This window comes from Cinclus cinclus, chromosome 1, assembly GCF_963662255.1.
Source record: "Cinclus cinclus chromosome 1, bCinCin1.1, whole genome shotgun sequence".
In the NCBI taxonomy this organism is placed as follows: Eukaryota; Metazoa; Chordata; class Aves; order Passeriformes; family Cinclidae; genus Cinclus; species Cinclus cinclus.
The window spans coordinates 99,905,462-99,929,371 of record NC_085046.1 but is presented as its reverse complement, the minus strand read 5'-3'; the positions used below and the strand labels follow the sequence as shown (position 1 = coordinate 99,929,371).

Sequence of the window (23,910 nt, the reverse complement as noted above, 5' to 3'; positions counted from 1 at the left end):
ACCTTCAAAACTGGTTTAAGGAAAACAGTTGGAGCTGGAAGTAGTAGAAGCTTTTTGCACTGGAAGAATTACAGGCTGCAGTCCTGTGTTTGTACAGCTCACTGGACATTTGTCTTCACTCTGAAACTGTATTTACAGACGCAGCAGGGGTTCCCTACAGGCTGGTCAGGAGAGCTGCCTGGGGACAGGGAAGAGCTGCCTCCCCTCAGCCTTGTGCTCCAGTGGTTTGACTTCTTTGGGGGAGTCTCCATCCTCTGAGTAATGACAACAGAGGCAGACTTGTAAGAAGGGCTGAAAGGAACTTGAATAGGGGGTCAGGTTCTCAGTGTCAAAAGGTGACAAAGTACACATTTAGATTTATCTCTTCAAAGCAGCAGGTGAGAATTAACTCCATGATTTTCACTACTTGGTGAAATAACAATCCACGGGAGGATCTCCATTTTTTGTACTGAATTGTGCCCAAATATATTGTGGCATGGAATAGAAGACTGCTGTGCTATGCAGCTAATACAAAATGTGATCTAATACAATGTTATTTGTGATTTATAATCAGGGAGGATTCAGATCCAATTCTGCCATGTTACAGCACGTAAGTTCTTCTTGTTGGCCGATGTTTTGAAAATAAAAATCTCGATAGTATTTCCTGCCATAAAATGCTTCAAGTTTACCACTTTATAATAAATGTCTAACAGCAGCACTTGTAAATTTTGTAACAGTCCCTTCCTTTATCAAGGATTGCAGAGTGATTTGTATATACTCATTGACTGGATGTTATATTGACTTAAAATTGAATATGGTGTTCATTGCAAAGGCCCAGGAGTTAAATGATTGCAGAACCAGAAGCAGTAACAAAAGCGCTGTGGGCTGATTTGCCATCCTTTATTCCACACACACGCTGTTCTGTTTAGTCTTACCTAGTCAGTTTAAGAAACTAATTTTGGCATACAGAATCTGTACATTTTCATGCTGCTGTTACTGCTTTCAATAAGTAAACAGCAAGCAAACATCTCCCAGTACAGGTGACATCCATATTATGTGTTTTTCAGTAATTTTTGCAGTTTCAAGGCTCAGTGCTCTACAAAGACAGCTATGTAAGCAGCATTTTGATAACAGGGATAAATCACCTGTTCCCAATTTTTTGCAAAGTCATTACATATTTTTCATTCTTTTTGCATCTTGTTCAGCACTCGCAGTTTAATTTCATGCTTTGTCATCATCTGTTGTCCACAAAAACTTTTCCTTGAGGGAATTATAACAGTACCTACATTTTTCTTTTCACAAGTGCTTCAGAAATACAAAGGGCAGCAATATTGTGGGATTGTGTAATGCATCTTTAACTGCTTTCACAAATATTTTGAGAGGTGTTTTTTTTTTTTTTGTTAATGAAGAGCTGTTATATACAGAGAGAGGTCCTAACTCTCCGAAACCAACATAATTTAAAGGAAAAGAATATGTGTGAGCTTTCCATCCTCGACACATTCTTAGGCACTATATACTCTAAGTAATTTGCTTAAATTATATCTCCTTTTCTTAGTAGAGAGCTTGGTGCCCCCTTAAAATAGCAGGTAGGCAGCAGCATTCTAGGATTTGAACAGACTGAAACTTGTAGTACACAGTTAAAATGGAAACTAGAAGACTGAATCAGAGATTTTTTGGTTTTAGTATGATAAAAGCTTTGTTGTCTAGCTCAAAAAATGAGCTCCACTAATTAACAGGTAGTAAAAGAAAAACATGAAACTGTTCTTTGACTTATAAGGTATTCTTATTTGCAAAGCCTATCCAAACCACAGTGCTGGCCTCAAAATATTACGAAAGCACAAAATCATGTCATCATTTTGCTAGTATGATCTAAGGACCTTTCAGACCTTTTTATAAGTGTTTGACAGATACAAGTTTGAACCATGTATTAATATATTTCTCAGACCTTGCAGATGAGTTTTGTGATCTGTGAAAGTTGAACTTGTTGATTTCTATAAAATAAGATGGCAGATGGAACATGTTTCCAGCAGGCAGAAATAGAACTGCTAGGGCGATCAGGCTGATCCCTCAACTGCACACACTTCTTGGAAATTTAGTGTAGAGTAAGAGCTTAAAAGTGAAGTCATAGAAGTATTTCAAGAAAGGGATGTAGAATATATCTGTGCTGGTTGAATGGTTTTTGAACACTGTCAGTGAGTTCCACAATTGACACATTTTGTCTAACGGTATTAGATGGTGGCATGTGGTAGCTGTGTGCTTTTATACATTTGTAAGTGCTGTTTATTGCCTCAGCTTCTTTCCTTATACTTGCAAGTCAGGTAAGATTCTCCTATCAATTAATATACTAGGGTTTTTTTCCTTGGAATATAAGATGCCCCAACATGTTCAGCTCTAATGAACTGAGGTTATGCTTAGTGCAGACTGATCATGCTTGAAGACTCTTGCATCTGGCCTTAAAAAAAAGACAAAATAATTCCAATGAAAATGAATAGAAGATAGATCTGGGTGTATTATCTTGCAATTCTCTTTGACAGATCTGAAGTTAGGTTTTGGAGGAGGGTTAGAGGCCAAACTACTGCTATGCCTATCAGAATGACTCACTAACTAGCAGAGTAATTGCATTGATTATTGCACACCCACAAATTACAACAGAAAATACTTTTGCAGGGGGTGGAGGTTGTACTTTTCCTAAAGGTTTCTGTATAATTAATCTACTGTAAGTGCAGGTTCTTTAGAAACATCTGAACCCTACTGTTGAGCATGGTCCTTGTGTGCCACTTGGCCACCCCTCACTACATGGTTGCAGTGTTTCTTGTGCTATTGCTCTGGTGCTAATGAAGGTTTTGACAATGCTGCTGTTGGGGAAATTCAAGTCATGTATTCTTCTTTTGTTATTAAATTTTAACTGTTTGCCTGTCTTCATGGTGGGCATTAGGAGACTGAACAGCTGCATTTTGTATACCTACAGCAAAACAACTCCCTTGTTAGGCAGAACATTTCATAAAGCATTAAGGAGAGCTGACTGAGCCATAAGGGACACTTTTAACTTGTAAACAAGAGGCTGATTATCAAGAGGCTGTACTTGTTTGTGCAAGAGGTAACTGAGCAGGCTTCCTTCTCTCTTGGGTGCCTTACCTTGTAGTTCGCCCAATCATTAAATCCATTTAAATATTTTTTGTTGACACAGCTTGCATTTGCACCCAGATGTTGGGGATGAAGAGCAATTTTAATAGAAAATTAGTTGCTACACTTGGTACAAGCAAAGCAGTGATAATTGGAGTCACTGGGGCAGATTGTCACTCACTGTTTCTTGCAGGTTTCTTGGAACATCAGTTTACAACCACATCAGTTAAACGCTGGGTTAGGATTCAAGTTTAAAGTCAGGCTCTCAAAATGGAGACTGTCTACGGTGAACAGAGGCTATAGATGCTTACAAGAGAGTCTGGGATCCACAAAAGTAGTTTTGGCTTCATAATGTTAAATTCCAGGTGTTTGCTTGGCTCAAATACAAACTTTTTAAAATTGCCATTCTTCTGTTACTTTACAAGTCTTATGCTGCAAAACCCAACAGAATATTGATACACTGATCAGATTTGTGGTGTCTGTCAGGGCAGCAGCAGACAGCCCCAGGAGCTGTGATGGTTTCTGGAACATGATATGGAGCTTGGCTGAGCATCCCATCACCCACGGTGCAATCACTCTGATCATCCCCTGGACACCACATGGAAAAAGGCTTCCTCACAGTTCTGTGGGAAGAGATGAAAGTGCTAGGTTAGAGTTCTTCTTCCCAGCCACTTCTCCCACACCATGTGGCTGTCTTGTCATCTTCTGTAACAGCACAGCATCCTGCTGTTTGCTGTTGCTGTCATGCTCTGTGACTTGGGCTGCAGGCTGATGGATCCAGTTCGGTTTTGACCTCAGTTTTGGTACAGAAAAGGATGCTTCAGAGGATATTGTTTGAATTGCAGAGTCAAACGTGCCTCATTTAGAAAACCCTTCAGGTAGTTTGCCTATACACCCTGTATTTGACTCCACTGGGTTTCATCCTTATGGTATTACAATGTTCCCCATCAGTTGTCACTTCTTTATTGCACAAAATGTTTTCACAGTTCCATGGATGAGAGACTGGGACTGCCTGTATGTGTGTATATACACATGACCCCTGCACTATGCATTGGGAGGTACAAGTACCCTGCTCAGCAGGAAGGCACATACTTCCCTTCCTGTGTGAATTAATTCTCTGGATCATCTTGCACTGCAATTGTCATTGGGAGTTAGGGAGGTGTTAGGTGGGAATTTTTAATGCATTGTGTGATTTACTTTTTGTTTGGTTAAGTACTTGAGAGAAGAAGTAGTAACTGAAATTCAGAATAGAGGTGATGACTTCATTTCACACCCACAATGGCAGAACTATGAAAATGTGTAACATTTGCCACTTCTTTAAGTGGTTGTCAGGTAATCAGACAGGTTTAATCTGTGTTTCAGATGAGAAATTGTCTTACAGTCCTGACAGTCCTGAATTTTAGGAGAATAAGAGCATAAATTTTGGCTTGAGGGAGATTGACTTCACATTGATCTAAGCAGTGTTTCCATGTTTACAATATACTAACAGAAGTAGAAAATATGGCTCTGGATGGAGCCTTCTACGTTCCACTTTCTGGGAGACTGAAAGGTGATATCAGGATAGCTGTTAAATGTGTGCTTCATTCAGAAGGAAGGCAGAAAGAATCTTAGTAGAATAAAAATTGTATTCCTGACCTAACATGACCTTCTGTGGTTTGTAAAGTTTTTTTTTCCAAAATACTTAAAAGATCTGTTCATGAAGATATGTAATTTAATCATCACTAGTATTTATTCCAAATTTAGGTATCTAAAAAGTGAAAGAACTCCATTTCTTAGCTACTTGAAAATTTTTTGTAGGAGTTATAAGGGGGAGGATGTTTCTAAGGTAACATGCCAATAAATAAGTTTATTTCCAAAATAAGGGAAATTGAGTTTCTAGACCAAGCTGTAACTTCTAGTAAGAAAAAGTTGAAAAACAGCACCCTGAAGCCTAGCTGTTAGTACATTACATTTGTTACCTGTATTGTTTTCTTGGAATGTTATGTATGGGAATACATTGAATCAGAAAAATTTTCCCTGAATTAGATGAGTAAAAATATTTTTACAAGACCTTTCAAAACACATTAAAAATAGCCTATTGTTTAAAACAGTGATATCAGCTCAGGGTGTTTTTACATTTATGTACTGTACATTATATCTGAGTTTATTTTCTTCTGAAAACAAAAAAGTAATCATAGCCTGCTTATGGCTTTTCATGATTTTTGGATGATATGTGATTATTTATAGCAAAATGTATCTGCTAGTGAAAAGGAGGTTCAGAAATGCAGGGCTGGGGTTTTGGATTGCCTCAGGAAGAGTGGAAAATTTAAAAATGGTTTTATATTAATAAATATTTGAGATGTTGTGTGTCACATCTTCATTTTGATGACATCCAAATAGCACATCAAGGTTTTGTATGGTCTAGTGATCGCTATAAATTCTTATATAAATAGTGTAAATTAATGTATGCAATGTAAAAAGTACCTGCAATTCATGGCACCTCTAACTTATGAGATCTAAAGCATTATCATTTCCTTCTTTAATGCTCCAATTAAAATACTACATTAAAAATATGTTGATTGTTTTATTTTACATGTATATTCATAGGTGCCTTCATCCCAAAGGAAGTTTGGTTGAAGCAGGTGTTCTGTTTGTTCATGATGTAGGTGGTTTTCTGCTTTCAGGCACAATACATTATTTCCGGGTTCTCTTCAGTATGCTAAATATTTTTAATAGATTTTGTTGACTTTAATCTGGTAGAAGACTTGCATGTGCTGGCAAACACAGTGTATCAGATTACCAGAGTGATTTACCATGTCCCTGTTTTCTTCTGTCCCAGTTGACATTTCTTAAAGGACCTGGCTTGTGACTCCTAAGAATTGAAAAACCACTTTCCAGGAGTCACACCTTTAAGAAAGTCTTAGTTTGACCAACTCAGAATGTAAGCTACTACGGTCAGAGCTTACTCTTAAAAACCTTATTTGTGTTTTCCTGACCTAAGGTAACATTTTAAAATGTTTTAATCCATCTTCCCTTACAGCTGGAGCAAAGCTGAATTCTCTGTTCTTTGAATTATCCTGGCTTTTCCCCATGACAGGAATTGCCAACTGTGGCTGCCACCCGAAGGGTACTAGAGCCCCAAAGCAGGTGCTGCAGGGCAGGCAGAGCCCAAAGCCTACACCAGAGCCTGCTTGCTGTTGAGGTGGCCACAGTGGCCATGCGTCAGGAAGGAGGAAGAAGTGACAAGCTTTGGGATTCATAGGAATGAGTTGAAAGGATTGAGGGGCGGGGAGGGGAGTGATTGTTGGAAGGCTGGTCAGGCACAAAGGTCTTGGTTGTAGGGGTTGAAGCTGATGTGGTAACCACTGTCTGGATGTTGTCCTGCGATGGAGAGGGGGCTGGCACCCAGACATGTTTGCCATGTGCAGAATCTTCCTCTGTGCTTGCAATGGAGGGGCCTTATGCAGATGAACAGAAAAAATACTGAGGAACTTACAGCAGATGAGAGAAGGGTTAAAAACAAGTGTGAAAAGTTGGATCATGGTACGTGGCACCTTGATATGAAACAGGATTTTTCTGGAAGCTTTAGTCACCTGGGAAGGAAGGATCGAGTAGCTAGCTGTGTGGGAGGCAATTTGCAATCAAGTGTACTCCTCTGCAGTAGATCAGTACATTCTAATGAGGGAAGTATATTTGCTCTGTTTTATATGATTTGCTTAGGACTAGAAGTCTGGAAGTCATTTTAAATAGACTGCTTTGAGACATAATGGTCAGGTGGAAATATTTGAAGCGTATGATACAGAAACCCTGCATTTACAACATATTTGTAGGGTCTCAAGAAGCTGAGCTGAAATGATTGCCTCTTTTTCAGAAGAGATTTTAAAGAGTAAATAAAGATCATACAGAGGATGTAAAAGCAAAAGTAAGCAACTACTGTAGCTATGCAACTTTATTTATTAATTTGTTTGCTTATTTACTTTGTTATTTACATTTTCAACTGATCTCAATCCATCCCATCCTTCAGAAAAGTATACCTTTACTTTGACCTCTTCCTCATCCCCTGCCCTTCTTGTAGGCTCAGCGGGGCCGAATGGGACTGGTTTTTAGATGTTTGTTCTCCTTAGAGATGGCTTTTGGGGTGGGTGGGAATTCCCACCCCTGGATGGGGAGAAGGGGAAGGCAGCCACACTGTGCTCAGACCCCACACCTGCAGCAGTGAATGCCTGTGGGAGAAAGGGATGGGAACATTGCTCCCATCTGAGGGGATGGAGAGTTGGCTCCTTCTGCCTCAGGACCTGGCACTTACCCACAGTTCACTCCATCCACTGAGAAGGCAGTGCTTTTCTTTGGCCAAAGACGCCAGCAAGTGAGAGGCATTCAGCCGATGCCCAAGTATCAATCAAGCATATGCTTCATATTTGAGGAATGTTCCATGGTTTCTGGTATCTGTCATTTTGATTTTTCCATTTCTTTCTTTTTCTTGTAGTCATGCTCTCTCTTATGTGTGGCAGCTTTCTTGGTCTGCTCTAGTTTGGTATCTTGTCCTTTCTTGAGCTTGTTTTTGCTTTTTTTCTGCTGTAGGATCAGAGAGTTCATAATAGCTGTAGCATCACTTCAAAAGGTGGATCTGCAGTATTTAGAACAATCATTGCATAAGTAATTAAAAGAACAAAGACTCAATAAACATGTCCTCACCAAGTGAATAAATAAATTTCAAGGGCAGTATAAGCATCTGCCAGTATATAGTGTTGCTTCCTCTCTTCATCCAAGACTTTCTGGAAAGGTTTCTCATGCCTACTCTAATATCTTATTTTCTCTAACATTTTCAAAACTTCTTAAAGAATGGAATTTTCTCTCTCTCTCTCTACATTGTGCATGGTATAGTTGGTAAAAAAAAAAGGCAAAAGGTTTTAAATCCTGAAAAGTTTCAGAATTCAGATGTTTATGCAAAATTTTGACAGAATCACTAAGTGAATAGTGGTATTACACCCATTTTACACAGAGTCAAATTGAACTGTGGAAAAGCAATTTGTTAGGTTTCACAAATTCGTGACTTACCAAAGGATTCCAGTGATTTATTAGCAGTGTGTTGAGGTGTTAAGAAAACAACTTCTGTGTTTGAGTTGACATATTGCTTTAACAATTTTGTTCAAGGGAGGAAAGAACCATACAATAAAGGAAATACTAATTCATCTAAACATCCTTCATTTGAATTTAGAACTACGTACCTGGGAAAACTCTGTTACAGTGTCACTTACTAGTAATGATATAACATAAAATGGATACCCAGCTTTAAATCAAGCTGGGTCCTTCAGTCTCTAGAGCTGGGGCTGGAGAAATGAAGGAGCCAGCAGGCAGGGTGGGACCTACCTCTCTGCATGTGTGTGGCTGCGGCTTTACCGGCACCAAGGACAGCTTTGATTCCTCTTTCAAATAACTCTGAATTAAGCTTGCTGGCAGGTATTTCTGGGTTGGGTGGCCTGGGATAACTGCTAGGAAAAGCAGGTTGTGCCAGGCAGCTGTTTGGAGGATGCAGCGTTGAGCAAAGATTCTGAAAGTCTTGCAATCAAGTTATTATATTGCATGAGAAAATACCAAGTAGCGGAAAGTTGTGTTTTTCAGGAAAAATTGTGCAATCTTTATAAAGTTACAGGCTGGTTCTTTCTCTGGAAAGTTAATGTTTATAAGCTGAGCGGCTTTTTGCATCACTTTTAGCCTTTTCCATGACAGAAGCATAAATTCAGTTAAAAATGAAGTGAACATGCTTCTAAGTAACTTTTGTACTTGCAGTAAATTTTATATATGGACTGGCATGAATTTTGAAGACAGTCTTCATTATATATCATGAGCTGGAAATTCTCAGCAGCCATATGTTTTGTATATTTTATTGCCATTTTGCTAAGAAATGCTTATAGTTTTTCTTCTGTAAGTGTATAATCTATCATTTTCCAAAGCATAAAGCATGAAGGTTGGGGGAAGGAATAGCACAGATTGGGAATTGAAAAAATTGAGCCATGTTCTCTGATTTATTTCATTTCCAATTTTCAGGAGTTCTTTGAACATGCAAAAAAGCTCTGGGATGATGAAGGTGTAAAGGCATGCTTCGAGAGGTCAAATGAATATCAACTGATTGACTGTGCACAGTAGTAAGTATTTCTTTTTATGACATTTATAGCCAAGAATGTGATCATCTATAACAAATTAGAAAATATATCAGTGAGATTCAGGATCTTTGCAATGTAGGAATTAACATTTTCATTATCTGTATCGGAGGAGCATGTATAGCAAAATTAATTTATTATCATAGTTTGCCTTTATTATGCAACTAAATATTCTGCCTCAAATATTTCGCATCTCATAAAGAAAAGTACAGAAAATCAGATAACTTTTAAGTGTCTTTATTCCACTCAAAATTGATTTACATAAAATCATTTCAATGGAAACTATTAAGTTGGAAAAATGTTGAGTCAATCTAAGGAGAATCTTTTGTTTAAAATTCTGAGACCCAGACAGTGCTGAAATTGCTCTTTCTTTTAACATTCCATTAAAACTTCTGAGACATTTACATAACCAGATGCATACCTGCATTACTAATACATTTTCTAGGTGGGAAAAATTATAAGCTGTACTTAATTAAAGACAGTAGTACATTTGGTATTCTGATCTTCAAAGTGAAGTGGTACACGTGTACCTAACACAGTCAAAATCTGTAAACAGGTTCAGTCTGGTCGGAAATGTTGTGAGAAGTGTAGTAGATTGTGAAGGTGCAAATCATAAATACATAGTACAGAGATGAAAACTATTAATCAAAGAACAGTCTGTTAACACTGCGAGTGCTACAGACTCAACTGTTCTCAACAGTAACACAGGTCTGAATTAGATTTCCATCAAAAATACACATTTCATGTGAACTGCTCTTGCAAAAATATATAGTCATACAGTTGCTATGTGATTTAGGGTTTTCAGAGAACACGTTCCAGTGTGTTATGTTTTGTCTAATTGGCAGTATGGTCAGCAGCAATGCCACAAGTCTGTTCTTGCACTCAGTGTTTTTCTTTTCTCTCCTCTCTGCTCTTGGTGTTGAGCCTGAAGCAGAGGAATAGGTCCATGTCACTAAAGGACTTATCACGCTTCTGCCACAGTGGGGAATTTTGGTGTTGCGGGTCATAGTTTATTTTCCCTCTTTTCAGACCATTTTTGGGAAAAAATGATTCACCAGCACATGGAAGTGAGGGAAAATTAGATACATGTATGAAGAAACTGATTTGACCTCAGTGCATTTACCAAAACCTGAGCATTTCCTACAGTCTAGAGCAGCTGGAAATGAAAGCAGTGGTTGTACAAAGAGAGACTTAGACAACTGTGCTAGATTGTAATCAGTGGGTTTCCTCTCTGCCCTCACTCACCACCACCACCACCATAGTGCAGATCTGAGTTCTGCTTGCTGAAAAGTGCAGACTGACTGCTTATCATATCTATTCACAAACTCGAATAAAACATCAGAGCAAGAAAATAGAATAACAGTGCATATTGAAAATACATGAATGTGAACCATACTTCAGTGATCAGTAACAGTCGGTTTGTCTCACAATCCTTCTTTGAAAAATGGTGCTGAAAGGGCCAGACAAAACCAGATTATAGTGCTAATGGTAGTGTGCTTTCCCTTGAAAAAAATTGTGCCTATCAACAGGCTGTGACAGGGAGAATGTTAGATCCCATGTTGTGTCCAAAACCGAAACACAAATGAGGAAAAAAATTGGATCTAGAATTAAGTCCACAGTCTTGGAACATAAAACTAAATCCTACTACCTTTCTTTCTGTGAATGGTTAAAGGAAGTTTAGTAAGGTTTTTTCCTATGTTTCTTCCCTCCATGTCTTCTAACTGGATTGCTTTTCCTTTATTCTGAGATTTTTCGTTGTAGTAGTGAGTATATTTGCATAATTCTTCACTTTCAAGACCCTTTATGAAGTATCATTTGATATTTAAATATTCCTTGAGTGTATCTATGCTCTTCATGTCATGATCAACCTGAAAATGTGACAGCTGAGTGACTTGTCCTTGTTTACACACCTTCAGTCTTAGAAGAGAAACTTGAAGCTCAGGTATAGCTGGGTCACTGATCTGATCAAACAGCCTTTTTCTCACAGGTACTGATGATTTAAAACACTGAAGTATAATCTGACAGAAAGATGCTAAAAATGCACTCAACTTTTATCTGCCCAACTACCGAGAAGAACATTTCTGTGCCAGTGCTGGATGGATACTTGTCAGGGTGGTGGAGGCACATCCTTCCCATAACTGACAGCCTGTGAGCAGAGGTTGGAAATCCAGTTCTGATACCCACCCACCAGTTCTTTCATTCATTGAAAAAATACTGGGGGTGAGGGTGCTGTTTTCTGGCTCAGCAAGAGCTGGTGACATTTCTCTCAGAAGCTGTCTATGGTCATCTTTAACTGGTGAAGGGAAAAGGGAAGCAGTGTAATGCTGATGCACATGCTTACTGTGGGATTTTGAAACATTCTTCAGTGTTTCCATTACATTGGCTTTAGAACAAAGCATCCCATGCCATCAGCTAAATCCTAATATTTTGGTAATGGAGGAAGAACATTATCAGTAGGTCACCACTTCTCAGCTTAAAAAAACACAAAGCCAAACCTAAAAAATCCCATCATGCATTATAAATATCATTGGACTACAAGTTGGGTAGCTGTCTTAAAAATGCTGAAAAGCATTATTAGCAAATTATAATGTCAGCCGAACTTGCTGACTGTTATTTAAATGAGTTAGAAATACAGTGTATTTTGGAATAGTTTAATTTGGCTACAGTACAGGGCTTCTGTATTTTAAAACTTAACCTAATTTTCTTTATTGCTGTGGGAGAAGTATTTTGCTCAAATGAAAGGTAGTTGAAGGACACAGAGGCAAATGTTTTATTTACATTATGCTGGAAAGTTAATTTTCCTTGATCCTCAATGCCCTTTCAAATTATCAGGATACTGTTCCTTCACAGGAATGAGAATGGGGTCCTGCTTTTCCCTCATTCTCATTCATTTAATCATTTTAATATTCTTACATGATTCTTCATGTATCTGCGCGACTTTCATTGTTAAGGAATACATTTAGTACACACATCATGTTGATGCATCATGTGATATTTGTAAAAAAATACGAATCTGTGACCAAGCCAGAGATCAGCAAAGACCAGGATTGTACTTTATCACCAGCTACAAAGACATTTATGTAACTCTGGGAGGGTGTATTATTGCATGACCATCAACCATCTTCTTTCCTTAATGACGTTCATGTATTTCTTCGAGATGAGTATCATAACTGACAGGTTGTTGATTTCCCTCTCTTCTGATTTAATATTTCTTACAAGTTAAATTTCAAGTTTAATCCCAAAAACTGATGCTTACTTTGAAAAGTTGATGTTATTTAGTTGTGTCCCCATTTGACTTAGATTTCAGCAGGCTTGTTCTGTTACATGATGATAAATCTCCCATCTAACTTTAACTTATTTGAACTCTATTCAAACTGTGCTTTTTGTCATATTCACATAATTTAAATTCAGCAAATTCTAAGTCTATGAGGGACTTTCAGATTGTGATTTAAAGCAGTTTTGGCAGTGAACTGAGTAGTATATAAACAATAGGCAGAAATTAAAATTTCCTGTGATTCTAGGACAGTTTTATAAAAGTTAGTTTCTTGTATGATGAATACAGCTCTGTGTTTTAATATTTCAGTTTCTTCATACTGGTTACCAAATACCCAAATTTTATTGTATCCATGGAAGGCAACCATAGAGAAAAGTTCTGTAAATGTAGAACAGATCAAAACAAATAAAGATTCAGGTATGATGGCCTTCAATTAAAAACGACCCAGAAACAAAAGCTGTCTAGTTGATTATTATGCCTTTTAAAACTTCATAAGTTTAAGACAATTAATATATGTGGCATTGAAGAGGTATAAAATTTCAAATCAGAACATCAGTTATGCTTGGGAAGTATCGGGCACCCCCAGCCTGGTGGTGTTCATCTGTTGTTTCCATAAAGTAAGCGTTGAGCTTAGTTTTGGCAAGTCAGCTGTCAGGTGACTTGCTAAAATTAGTTTCAGTGATCAGAAAAAAGGTGTGGGGATGCTTGCAGTGTTCAGACTTCACCAGGGAAAGATAGTAGTATTAGAACACAAGAGTAGACCAGCAGAACTAGTCACTTTGGAAAGGGGAGAAAAAATACAAAAGCAGAGCATTCCATTCTCTTTTTAGGTCACACACAGCTCAAGCTCAGGCTGTTGTTAGAAATAAAAAAACAACTCCTTTCAGGTTTATTAGAGTGTTCCAGAATGGAATTTTGTCTCATTGTGTTCACATGGAAATAGCAACATGTGTGTTCATGAGTGGCCCTGGCTGGAAAGGCATTTACTCATCTCTGTGTGAGTTCCTTGGGATAGGAGGTAAACCAGGGATTTAAGGGAACCTTGCCCTCAATCAGTGCTTTGTCCCAGTTTGTCCATCTGTCTTCTTGCCCTGACAAAATATACCACTTCTGGTATACTTTAATGTGAAAGGCTAAATTGGTCTCTGTGTGAACATTTGGGCTAATAAAACTTTATTATGCAAGTTCTCAGGAAAGCAAACACAAGGGATGTGAGCTTGGACAAAGAAAATGTATTTTATATTTGAGCTGATATAGATGGAAAGCCATCAATGTTCTTTATCTTTGCAGTTATTCTGCCCTAGAAAAGGGTTTCAGACGATTTCTGAGATGTCTATCCTAGTATTAGGTGGAGAAATTGTGGGGGGAAAAAAAAAAAAATGGCAAAAATCTTTGTGTTGTGCTCCGCAGATTCAAATCTTAATGCAAGAAAAAAGATAGTTATTTTCTCAACAGCACCACTTCTTAGAATCAAGCTTATTTTTTAATTCCCTTGCGCTCTTCTAGACATAAGGTTTAATTGCTGACATGCACAGTCATCACTAAATTCCCTCTTATAGGCTGAGGTCAGAAAAACTGCCTTGGCATTCTCTGCTTCTTGTGTCTAGTGTGGCATTGCAGTCAGGTGTACTGTATTCTTTCTTCCTAAGGGGCAGTGAAGTAATGTGAATAGGTTTATGATAAATTAAGCTAAACAGTATTATTATTGTTGCTGTTCTTATCTAGAGAATATTATTTTTAAAAGCAGTGATTCTTTTTACACTTGGTTAGTGCTTATTAAGTGTAGGACTAATACTTTTTACTTAGAGAAATGAGGGAAAAGTTTTAATTCAAAATGTTTCACATAAAGAGATTTTAAGAACTAAGTTTTTATGGTGATACAAGAAAACTGTAATATTGTTTTCTTCCATCTATTCTTGTTCATATATAAACAACTCATTGTGACGATGAAGTTTCTTCATTTTTTAAGACAATATCGCTTTCAAATCTTAAAAATTTATTGCTTAAGTTAGAAGCAAATTTTGTTTGGTTAATTCATTAATAAGTTTTCTCCACTTATCTGATCTAAATTTTAAGCCTTAGCCAACCATTACATTGATATTTAATAGTAAAAAAAAGAGAGAGAGAGAGAGAGGTTGTATTCATAGAGTAATCCCTTTAGCCTCACTTACGAGTCTTCTAAACAGAGGTGGTTGCCAGATAGGACAGAAGTCATTCTCCAGTGTGTAATGCTTGCATTTTTCACTGTTTACTAACTAATAGACCACACTCTCAAGAGGCAAAATTGTGGTTTCTTAAAATATGCACTGGGAATTCTATGAAATAACCTTTTCATGTGTTGCAGTGATTTTTTTTTGTTCCCGTTTTTGCCTTCATTACGAAACAAAAATCATTAGATTTAACCAATTCTATCTTAATTTTGGTAATCAAAATGTGACCATGATGTTATAATACTAGTATGTTGAAGTACAAAGATATGGAATAAGAAGCAGCTGGAGAAGCCTCTGTTTGGAGGATGAAGCAGTATGAAAATACCATTCACAAATAGCCGGAATGGCATACAGGAATGTATCCCCCTGTTTAAGCCACTTTAGTTCATAAATGCCTTCCATACCTAGAGAAAACAATAACATTTCTCTAATATAAAAATAAGATTGAAGGTAGTCTATAAACACATCACCTTCTCTGCCATTTAAAATTGATGTGACAAATACTTTTTCTTTTTAACTAATTTCCACTGGAGAACTGTTTAAGCAGCCCTAGATGGGCTGCTCAAACATAAATTTAAACCATGTATTTTTCCATGTGCTTCTCTGTGTATGACTGGATGTGTTTCCTGTGGTTTTAGAACAAACAAAAAGGTTGAAAGTGGAAGGCAGAAAAACATAAAGTATTCCTTTACCTCAATTTAAAGGAGTAATAAAATCTAAAGACCAGGCAGAGTCATAACAGATGCATGAAAGTACACTTCGACTCTTTTTAAGATGTTTTATTAGACAGTGTGAGTTTTCGTCAAAAAAATACAGCAAAGCTGGCTTTTTTCTGTTGAGGAAACAGTTCTTTCCTCCCCTAGTCATCAAATTTTTCAGGTTTTCCTGAACAATTGATGAATGTTTTTCCCAATTTTTTTTCCTGTTTGCACACATGGGGCAATAAAAGGTGCAGGACATGTCAGTGTAACTTAGCAACTCAGCCTCATTTGGAAATGTGATCCATTTCAACAGATTGGAGAATTGCAAGTAGATCCATCAGCTGAGCTTGTCTGCATTTAGTTTTCTCTAATAGTATCCTGTATTTAATTTGGAGATATATTTTTCCATATCCTTTCTGCAGAGTTGAACTGCAGGTTTTTTAAATTGTGTTTGCAATACAACACTTGAGGAGCTTTTAGAGCCTGAGCAAAAGACTGCTGAAGCATCAAGACACTCAGTGTCACCCTCAGCATATACACTGTTAAAGCATCAATATCCTTTATAACAAAGAAAGACCATTCTGTTGCATTAATTATTAAAAGAGAAAAGACTGTTTAATTTGCACCACAGCAGTGAGGACAGATGTGAATAGGTAATGGTACAGGGCTGAATCAGTGAACTGGCACAGTGAGCCAGTGTGACTGGCAAAAATGACCAGACTCTGGGATACTGAGCAGGAGGAAGGAAAGGCATCTCTGTAAGACTGGACCGCACCAAGGATTTGTTTGAATTTTTTTACATATTAAAATCATACATGTACTTATCGAAACATAGGAAAGGAAAATACAGAGTTAATCAGCATACTTTGAAATTTCCTTGAAAGTTTAGCTCTTATCTAGAGTACAGATAACTGCCAGCAAAGAGAACCTAACAAATGGGTATTCCTACTGGCAAGTTAAAGTACAGTAAACATGCTGATACAGCTTAACTCCAGAAATCCTGATAATGAATCATTGTTCAGGGTCAGCATTTCAAAATGTCTCTAAATGAAGTACAACTGCCAATGATGGTTATCTAGAATCTGCATGAAGGATTTATGAGTGGATTTCAGAAGGAAGTTGGGGGTCATTCTGTCAATTGTGGTGTTATTTATATGCTGTTCTTGGTTTAGGACTCCTCCAGTGTATGCGTGGGAGAAAGAGTAAACTATGACCAAAGACAGCTTCATTATATTGCAGGGAGCATTGAGAGTCACTTATATTTAATCTGCTTCTACAGAATTTAATTCAATCTGTTAATTTACAATTCGCTGCTACATGTGTGCATGTTCTCAGTGACAGAGATTAGTTGGTTAAAGAATACATCACCTTGTTAATAAGCTTATCGTTAGGTAACACATGTATTTTAGGTTTTGTCTGTGGGATTTATTTTTTTTTTACTATGCTCTATAGAAAAACTGTGTTCCATATTCTCTTAATTTAAACCTAACTTACTATGAAATGCATATTTACATATTAAATTTATTACAACAACTATATAATAACTGTGAGTTAAATGCTTAAAAAAGAAGAGCATTGTAAATTTAATGGCAGGTTATATGGCATACTGTCAGATTATTTACACTTGAGGTTTGAGTTTTCTTAAATGCCACATGCATTTTTTCACTTAGAGATGGTCAGTTTTTCTTTTTTTTTCAAGAAGTCAGTTTCACATGACAAGATAAAGAAAGGCCAAGAGTCATATTTCTTCCTTAAGAAACTGCTCACTGGGCAGACTCTGCATGCACAGGCTCCTCTGCACTAATAGATGTACACAGCCTTGTTTATGTTAGGATCTACAAGAAGCCAGGGTTTGGGTGGCTGTGTTTTTCTATATTAACACTGTACTGACAGATTTGGAGAAAGAAAGATGGTGGAATGCAGACATTAAGAAATAAGAAAATAAAATGCAGTTGATACTGTGTTGAAAAAGTCTAAAGATTAAGTATGTATGCTTGAAAAATAAATTTTACACCTCAGACTAAACCAAAATAGAGTCTTGGTATTTATCAGTTTGGTTGTAGTCCCAATTATAAGACAAATGAGACTGGTAAACTATGCAGTTCAAGAGTGTCTCTCCTACTTCTCATAACTTAGTTAAAGCTAATTTTGTTCATTTAGTACAAGACAACAGTGATGCTGCCAGAATTTTTTAAAGGTTTATTTGACTTTAGAGGAATTGTTTCAGTTGTGTCTTTTGTAAAAGTATTCTTTCTGATTTAATTAGAATTGTTTGTTACATTGTGGAGTTCTTCCCAAAGCTTAATTTGAGGCTAAATTAAGCAGTGGAAAAGCAAATAAGTATAAGACTTATCAGTAGACATCCTGTTTAATGGACATACCAAATAATAAAATTTCTGAAAGGTCGTTAATTCTAGAATTGGTTCAAAAATCAGTTGTGCCTCCTCTTACTACTCCCCTGATAATTCCATTAATTGTAATCAAAAAAGATAGATGAGTTTAAGCTGTTTTCACATATAAGTGCTAATGCAGGGAAAGGTGAATCTTGAAATCAGTTGTATGGTTTTTCTGAGAACAACCTTTCCATTTTGGTTTTCTTTCATTAACATGGGAGGGAGGCTGGGAGGCTTGGTTTTGTTTTGTTTTTCAGATATTTGTTTGTGTAAATTAATTGGTCTGAACAGCAAAATAACCCTTAAGTACATTTTCTGACCAAAATCTCTTGCCACATTTCTTTATTCCCTTCTTTTGCCTCCCTGTTGTTTTTTTTTTTTTTTTTTTTTTGTCTTTCTTTAAGAAGGATTCACTATTTCTCTTTTGGTTTAGAAGGTTGAGTTTGGGAAGATCTGCATTCTGAACATTAGGATCCTGAAAGTCCAATGGTACAGATTTTGGGTAGTTATTCTTTAAGTTTCCTTCCAGCTACATTGTGAAGAATTTTAATGGTCAGCATAGGTGTAATTTCTTGGCCTCCACTTATTTACTGGCATGAATGACTATGTCAAAAGTAATTGCCAACACTACTAGAGCAATTATTAAAAATCAGTTTGTTAAAGAGCAGTAGAATGCTATAGAGCAGTGTTGCCACCAGGATTTATTCTGTTCAGGGAATGTAGAAGTAAGCTTTAAGTGTAAAGGAACTTGTTGGTCCCATATGACTTCTACATTAATTTAGTTGGTTGTCCTATTTCCTTACATTGGCAGGATCTTAGAAGCCCTTCTTCCCAGCAAGTTTGCCATAAACTTGCTTTTCACCACAACATCCTGGGTTTGAAAAGCTTCTCTATAAAGAGCCATATGCCAGGGAACAAACATTTTTCTACATTCTACAGAACTGATTATGGTAATAGTTCATTACATCCTCATTCTTACAATTGTTCATAAAAAGGGGCTCAAATGTAGTCAACTAGCTTCCCCAAGTTTCTTTTTCTCTTTACTACATGGAAGTCTTTCTGTTTGTTTTTTGGGGATTTGGTGGTTTTGTTTCGTTTTGCTTTAACTCATGTTCTGCACTGGTAAGTCATCCCTTTCCTCCGTGATTCGCAGGCAGCTCCTGTCAGTATGATCTGACTTCAAGGTGGGAGGTTCTCCAGAGGAGGTTGTGGTGCAGAGAGCACAACCAGCACAGGCAACATTTAGAGGTTTTGACCTGATAGTACTTCCAAAGTAGTAACCAGCAAATTATGTTATGCAAAAATGACAAGGGTGAGACCTCTATTAAAGCTTATTCATAGAAATTTGTTAACTTATTTATAAATATACCATTCTGTACTTCTGTCAGGGAGATCATCATAATATACAGTATGTTGAAAGAATAATTAAATTATGATTAAAAATTATTTTAGGCATGCTTTTACTAAGTTGTAAACAAGTTATAACTTTTTAGAGGATGAAAAGATGAAAAGAGAAGATTGTAAGTGGGTGAAGATAATAAACAGGGGTTCACAAATAAAGCAAAAGTAATAAAGCATCAAGTATTTATGTCAAGAATTCATTCTATTATGTCTTGTTAATGATGCAAATGTCAAATATATGGGATTGCACAATGTTGAGGGGGCTTAGCCTATGTCCTGATGGAAATGAGCAGAATGGATTTGAGGAGGGGAAAAAACATCACATAAGATCCTGGAAATAACCAAAGAGACATTGCTGGTGAGGTCTTCTATTTCCACACCATATGAAGAGCACGGCGCAGGTGAATGTTCTGAAACTTGAGTAAAAACACAGTTGGATTCTGAGCAATCAAGGTAGCCTGGCTAAAAGGCAATTGCAATAAACATGAGATAAGTATGGCTACTGTGAGATTGTCAGAAGTGCACAAAAGACCACAAAAACTGAAATATAGAAGAAGAAATCCTAAAAAAAAAGGGGGGGGAAATAGTAAAAAGTAAATGGTTATGCATTCTGTGAATTTCTTTAGAAAGGAAATAAATTGAAGGACCGTTCCAAAACATTTAATTCTAAACCCTTCAGCCTGTGAGATGAGCTTAAGACAAATGTCTAACAAGCAAGACAGGTTTCTTCATCTCATCTAGTCTCATTGTTCCAGAGGAAAATAGGAAAGGCTTTCCAAGTGAAAACTCTCCATTTCATTCTGCCTCTAATAGGATTGATTGACCCTCATTGTCTAAATTTTAGTGTGGACCTCAGAGCACTGAGACAGATGCTTTTGTTTTAACAAGTGTAGTGCTGTTCTCTTCGCCTGAAAAAAGTTCCCTACAAAAATGTTTGTCAAGAACAGTGCTCTTTAAGCCCGACACTCAGTAATCCCCTGTATCTCCATAGAAAGCCATCAAAACCTGTGAAAAAGATAATGGGTTCTTCAGAGGACTTACTGGCTTTCTCCAACCTATGAAAGAAAAGTTCAGCATCACTGATGTTTTATCAACATTTTCTCTCTTAAAATGGAGTCAGAGGCGTATCTCTCTATCACACTCTTTTGGAGAGATCTCAGCATAAAAGTTGCTTATTTTCTGGAGATTTTTCACCTTACACATGTGTAACAGTTACTGCAACACTAGCTGAAAGTCTTCTTAGCAGAATCCAGCATGTTTGGATTTTTATTTCCATGGCCTTTTTTCTTCTATTTCAGTGCACAGGCCTATGACTTACTTGTGGTCTTGGTCTACATTGGGTGGTTGACATACTTCCCTTTTTTCTCTCCAGTTGCTAATAACATCAGATCCATTTCTTTGCTTTACCCTGTTTTGTTTCATCATTGTTTTATTCTTGATAAATTGACCATTTTCTATGATTTTGGCCTCTGAGATAGAAGGCAATGTGTAATTCTTGTCAGTCATAGTGAGACGTCTTGCATATCTACCTGGGTGTGTAAGGTTAGCTTATCTATCTGCTATTCCCAATCCTCCTTTGACCTTTTCTTAAAAATTTCATTCTTTTCTATTTTATGTATCAATGTAATTGGACAAAGCATACCAGCAGAAACAAAGAGGGAGAAATGGTCATTGCTTTCAGAGCAGATGTTTCCATCTTATTAGTAAATCCATTCTTCCTTCATGATTCTCAAGTTAAAAAAATCCATCAGAAACTCTTATTGAAGTATGATGGAAATTCCCAACTTTTGTTGTGTTATAAATACTGTGTATTTTGTTGTCTATAAATAATGAAACCATTAATAAATCAAAGATTAAGCTTTATATGCATTTCTGCCTTTAAATAGTTTGAAAGTAGGCAGGTAATATACCTATTTCTCAGATGGTGACAGAAATAAAGTAACAAGTAGAACCTGGCTTCAGGATACAAACTTCCTAGAAACATAATCCTTTAAAGTATTTATTTGTTTGAAGTCCTCTTTGTCTGTAAGAAACTACCTTTTCAATGTAGGAGCATTCCTTTTTCAGTTATATGGCCTCAAGTGAATTTTTTAAAGTCCAAACTGCCCAGTTGGATGAAGCATTTGTGTTCATTTCTGAGGAATTTGAGGACTCCTGACTTACGTCTCCCTTGCTAAAAGATAAATAATCAAATCCTAGTTGTTTCTCAAAATGAAAACGGAAAAGCATTGAAATTAATCTTCTCTTTGTTGTGCACTGGAGACCAGTAAGGAGTGTGAAGGAAAGGAAATATATGGAATTACATTGGGTTTCAAGATACTTACAACAGGAAAAGCAATAAAAATGCTTCCCACCAACGCTGGAAGTTTTTGAGTGACATGGGCTGTGCCAGGAGACAGCACAGCACAACCAGTGCACTGGCTATGCACAAGAGGGGCTTCCCTTTATTTGCAGCCGTTTTGTTGTCTTTTTTTTCTGTAATGGAGCCCCAATTTGAGTTTTGCACTTCTTCCCAGGAGCTGCTCACATGTTCAAACTCAAGACCTTTCTCAACATCTATCTCCTCCGAGTTAAATGTAATACAGTTGAAGGTATCAATTCAGATCTGTGACTCACTCATCTGCATGCCTTGGTTGGTGCTCTGAGCTAGAAGTGACTTACCAGATGCAGTTTTCTGCAGCAGAGTTTTTTCCGTATATACAATTGTGTGAGCAACAGTGCATGTGTTACACGTGTGCAGGTAATATACAGAGTATTTCTCCCCAGAGTCATGACTTCCAGATCTGCTACCAGCTTGAGAAGGTAAGGGCACTGTGGAAACAAGGTGCTTTACTTCCTCCCCTTTCTTCCCCCTGCACCCAATGGAGCTCTGCCTCTTAGTTCCTCATCTTGTCTTCCAGTCCCCTATATCACTTTCCCTATACCATTCTCTCCCAGAGGCACTCTTTAGTCTCCAGTTTATAAATATGCCATGGATTATTTGGAGGGGTGCCTTTCAGAAGGGTATGCTGAGATGTGATGTAGAGCCAAATCTGCAGCTTCTCACTACAGTCAGTTCATGGCAGAAATATTCTGCAGACTCAGAAACAAAGTATGATGGTCCAGTTTTGTGCGTATTCCTAGAATATCAAAAAAACAGCAGTGTTTAGCCATTTTAAAAAACAATCCTTTCAGGTCACTGCATGACTTTCTGTTCTTGTGCAAGATGGGCTTTGGTTTCTTGGAATGACTGTGCCCATGTTGCATTGTGTTCTGTTCACAAAGCTCAAGGTTGATTTTTGTTCTGCCCGTTTAAGTTGTTTGATTATGGTAAGATAAAATGTTATGGAAACTGTTTTTTCACTGATCTCATTTGTTGGTTTTACAGCAGACTTACTCCTAAGCCCAGTTAGTGAAAGTATATAGGTGTGGGGATCTTTTTGCTCTTCTGTTTGCATATATTCTATTTAAAGAACGGGACTAAATTGAAAGCATTCATCCTCTTTTGTTTGTTTGGATTTTTTTTTATCCCCTGCTCACTGTCCTTTCAAATTATGGCATGTTGCTTTCTATTTTTCTTTTTAGCAGTTTGAGGTACAGTTAGATGTCTTTCTAAGGATGAGTCTGAAACTTTTGTGTGTGATACAATGCACAGTGATGTGAATGGCCTGTTGTCAGCACTGGTTAAAGGAGCTGTGACAAATCAGCAGTGGAGATTAAGGGTGGGGGAATCAGTTTACAGCTAGGAAAACTACAATGGCAGTTGTACTGGGCAGTCAGTGTTCTCTTGGTGTATTTTTTGTTGCCCAAATGTCAGTGTTTCTCAATAGCTTGCTCACAGGAAAAGGAGTCAAGGGAATTCTCAATGTCCAAATCACAGAACATGTGCTATTATTTGAATTTTCCTCAATTTGTGAGCTGCTCACAGCAGGCTGTAATCATGTATCATGCTGATTTGTGGTATCTGTTATGCATTACTTCAGTTTCTTATGACTTTTGTCTTCCTTGTTTACACAGGAGAAGCAAAAGGTCAAACTAGATCAGGAAGAGCTTTGAAATGTAGCTTTAATCGGGAATGCATTACCTGGTTTGGCCTTAGGTGCTTTATACATGTCTTTCAGTCCAGCTATCTGTGAAAATAAAAAGGGTAGTGCCTTTCTAAAGACCTTGTAAAAGCTGTTACCATGTTTGATATTAAAGGTTACTGTGGAGGAGTCATAGGCTTTTTCAGTACAGTGCAGTCATAGATACCAGTTTGTCTTTCCAATTGCAGTGAAGTAATTGCTGGTGCCACTCTTTGCCAAAGACATCATTATTCTGTCTAGAAAATATCAGTACAGCTTCAATACTTCCTGGTGTTTGGTGTGGTACAGATACTGGTCTGGTCCTTCTCAATTCTCACTGTACAGCACATCAAATGAATTCTGCTCCATTTCACTACAGCTTTACATAAGAGCAAATTAAAAGTTTGTAAAAGCTAGGATGTGAATCCTAATAGTCAGATTTAGTAAAGTAAAATAAATGCAGCAAATATTTTTTCATTCCACTTTATAATTTAAATATTTTAAAATTTTGTTTAATATTGCAGATGTTTTCAAGTTTTTAGAAAAATATTTACATTAGAATTAAGGAGAGAAGTAAAGCAGCATAACCATTTTATCTAATCTGTGATGCAGAGATTGTTGCAAGTTCCTCTAAACAGCAGAGGAA

General features: G+C 37.2%; 1 protein-coding gene across 3 annotated transcripts in view; it reads left to right on the top strand.

Annotated features, from left to right (window-relative positions):
- The window catches only part of GNAL (G protein subunit alpha L), a 178,242-nt gene that overhangs the window by 115,543 nt on the left and 38,789 nt on the right, over nucleotides 1-23,910 (top strand). For all 3 annotated transcript variants that reach the window (XM_062487990.1, XM_062488006.1, XM_062487999.1), the window contains exon 5: nucleotides 9,130-9,227. In XM_062487990.1, coding sequence (XP_062343974.1) covers nucleotides 9,130-9,227 — 98 coding nt within the window. The remainder of the gene's footprint in view (nucleotides 1-9,129; nucleotides 9,228-23,910) is intronic.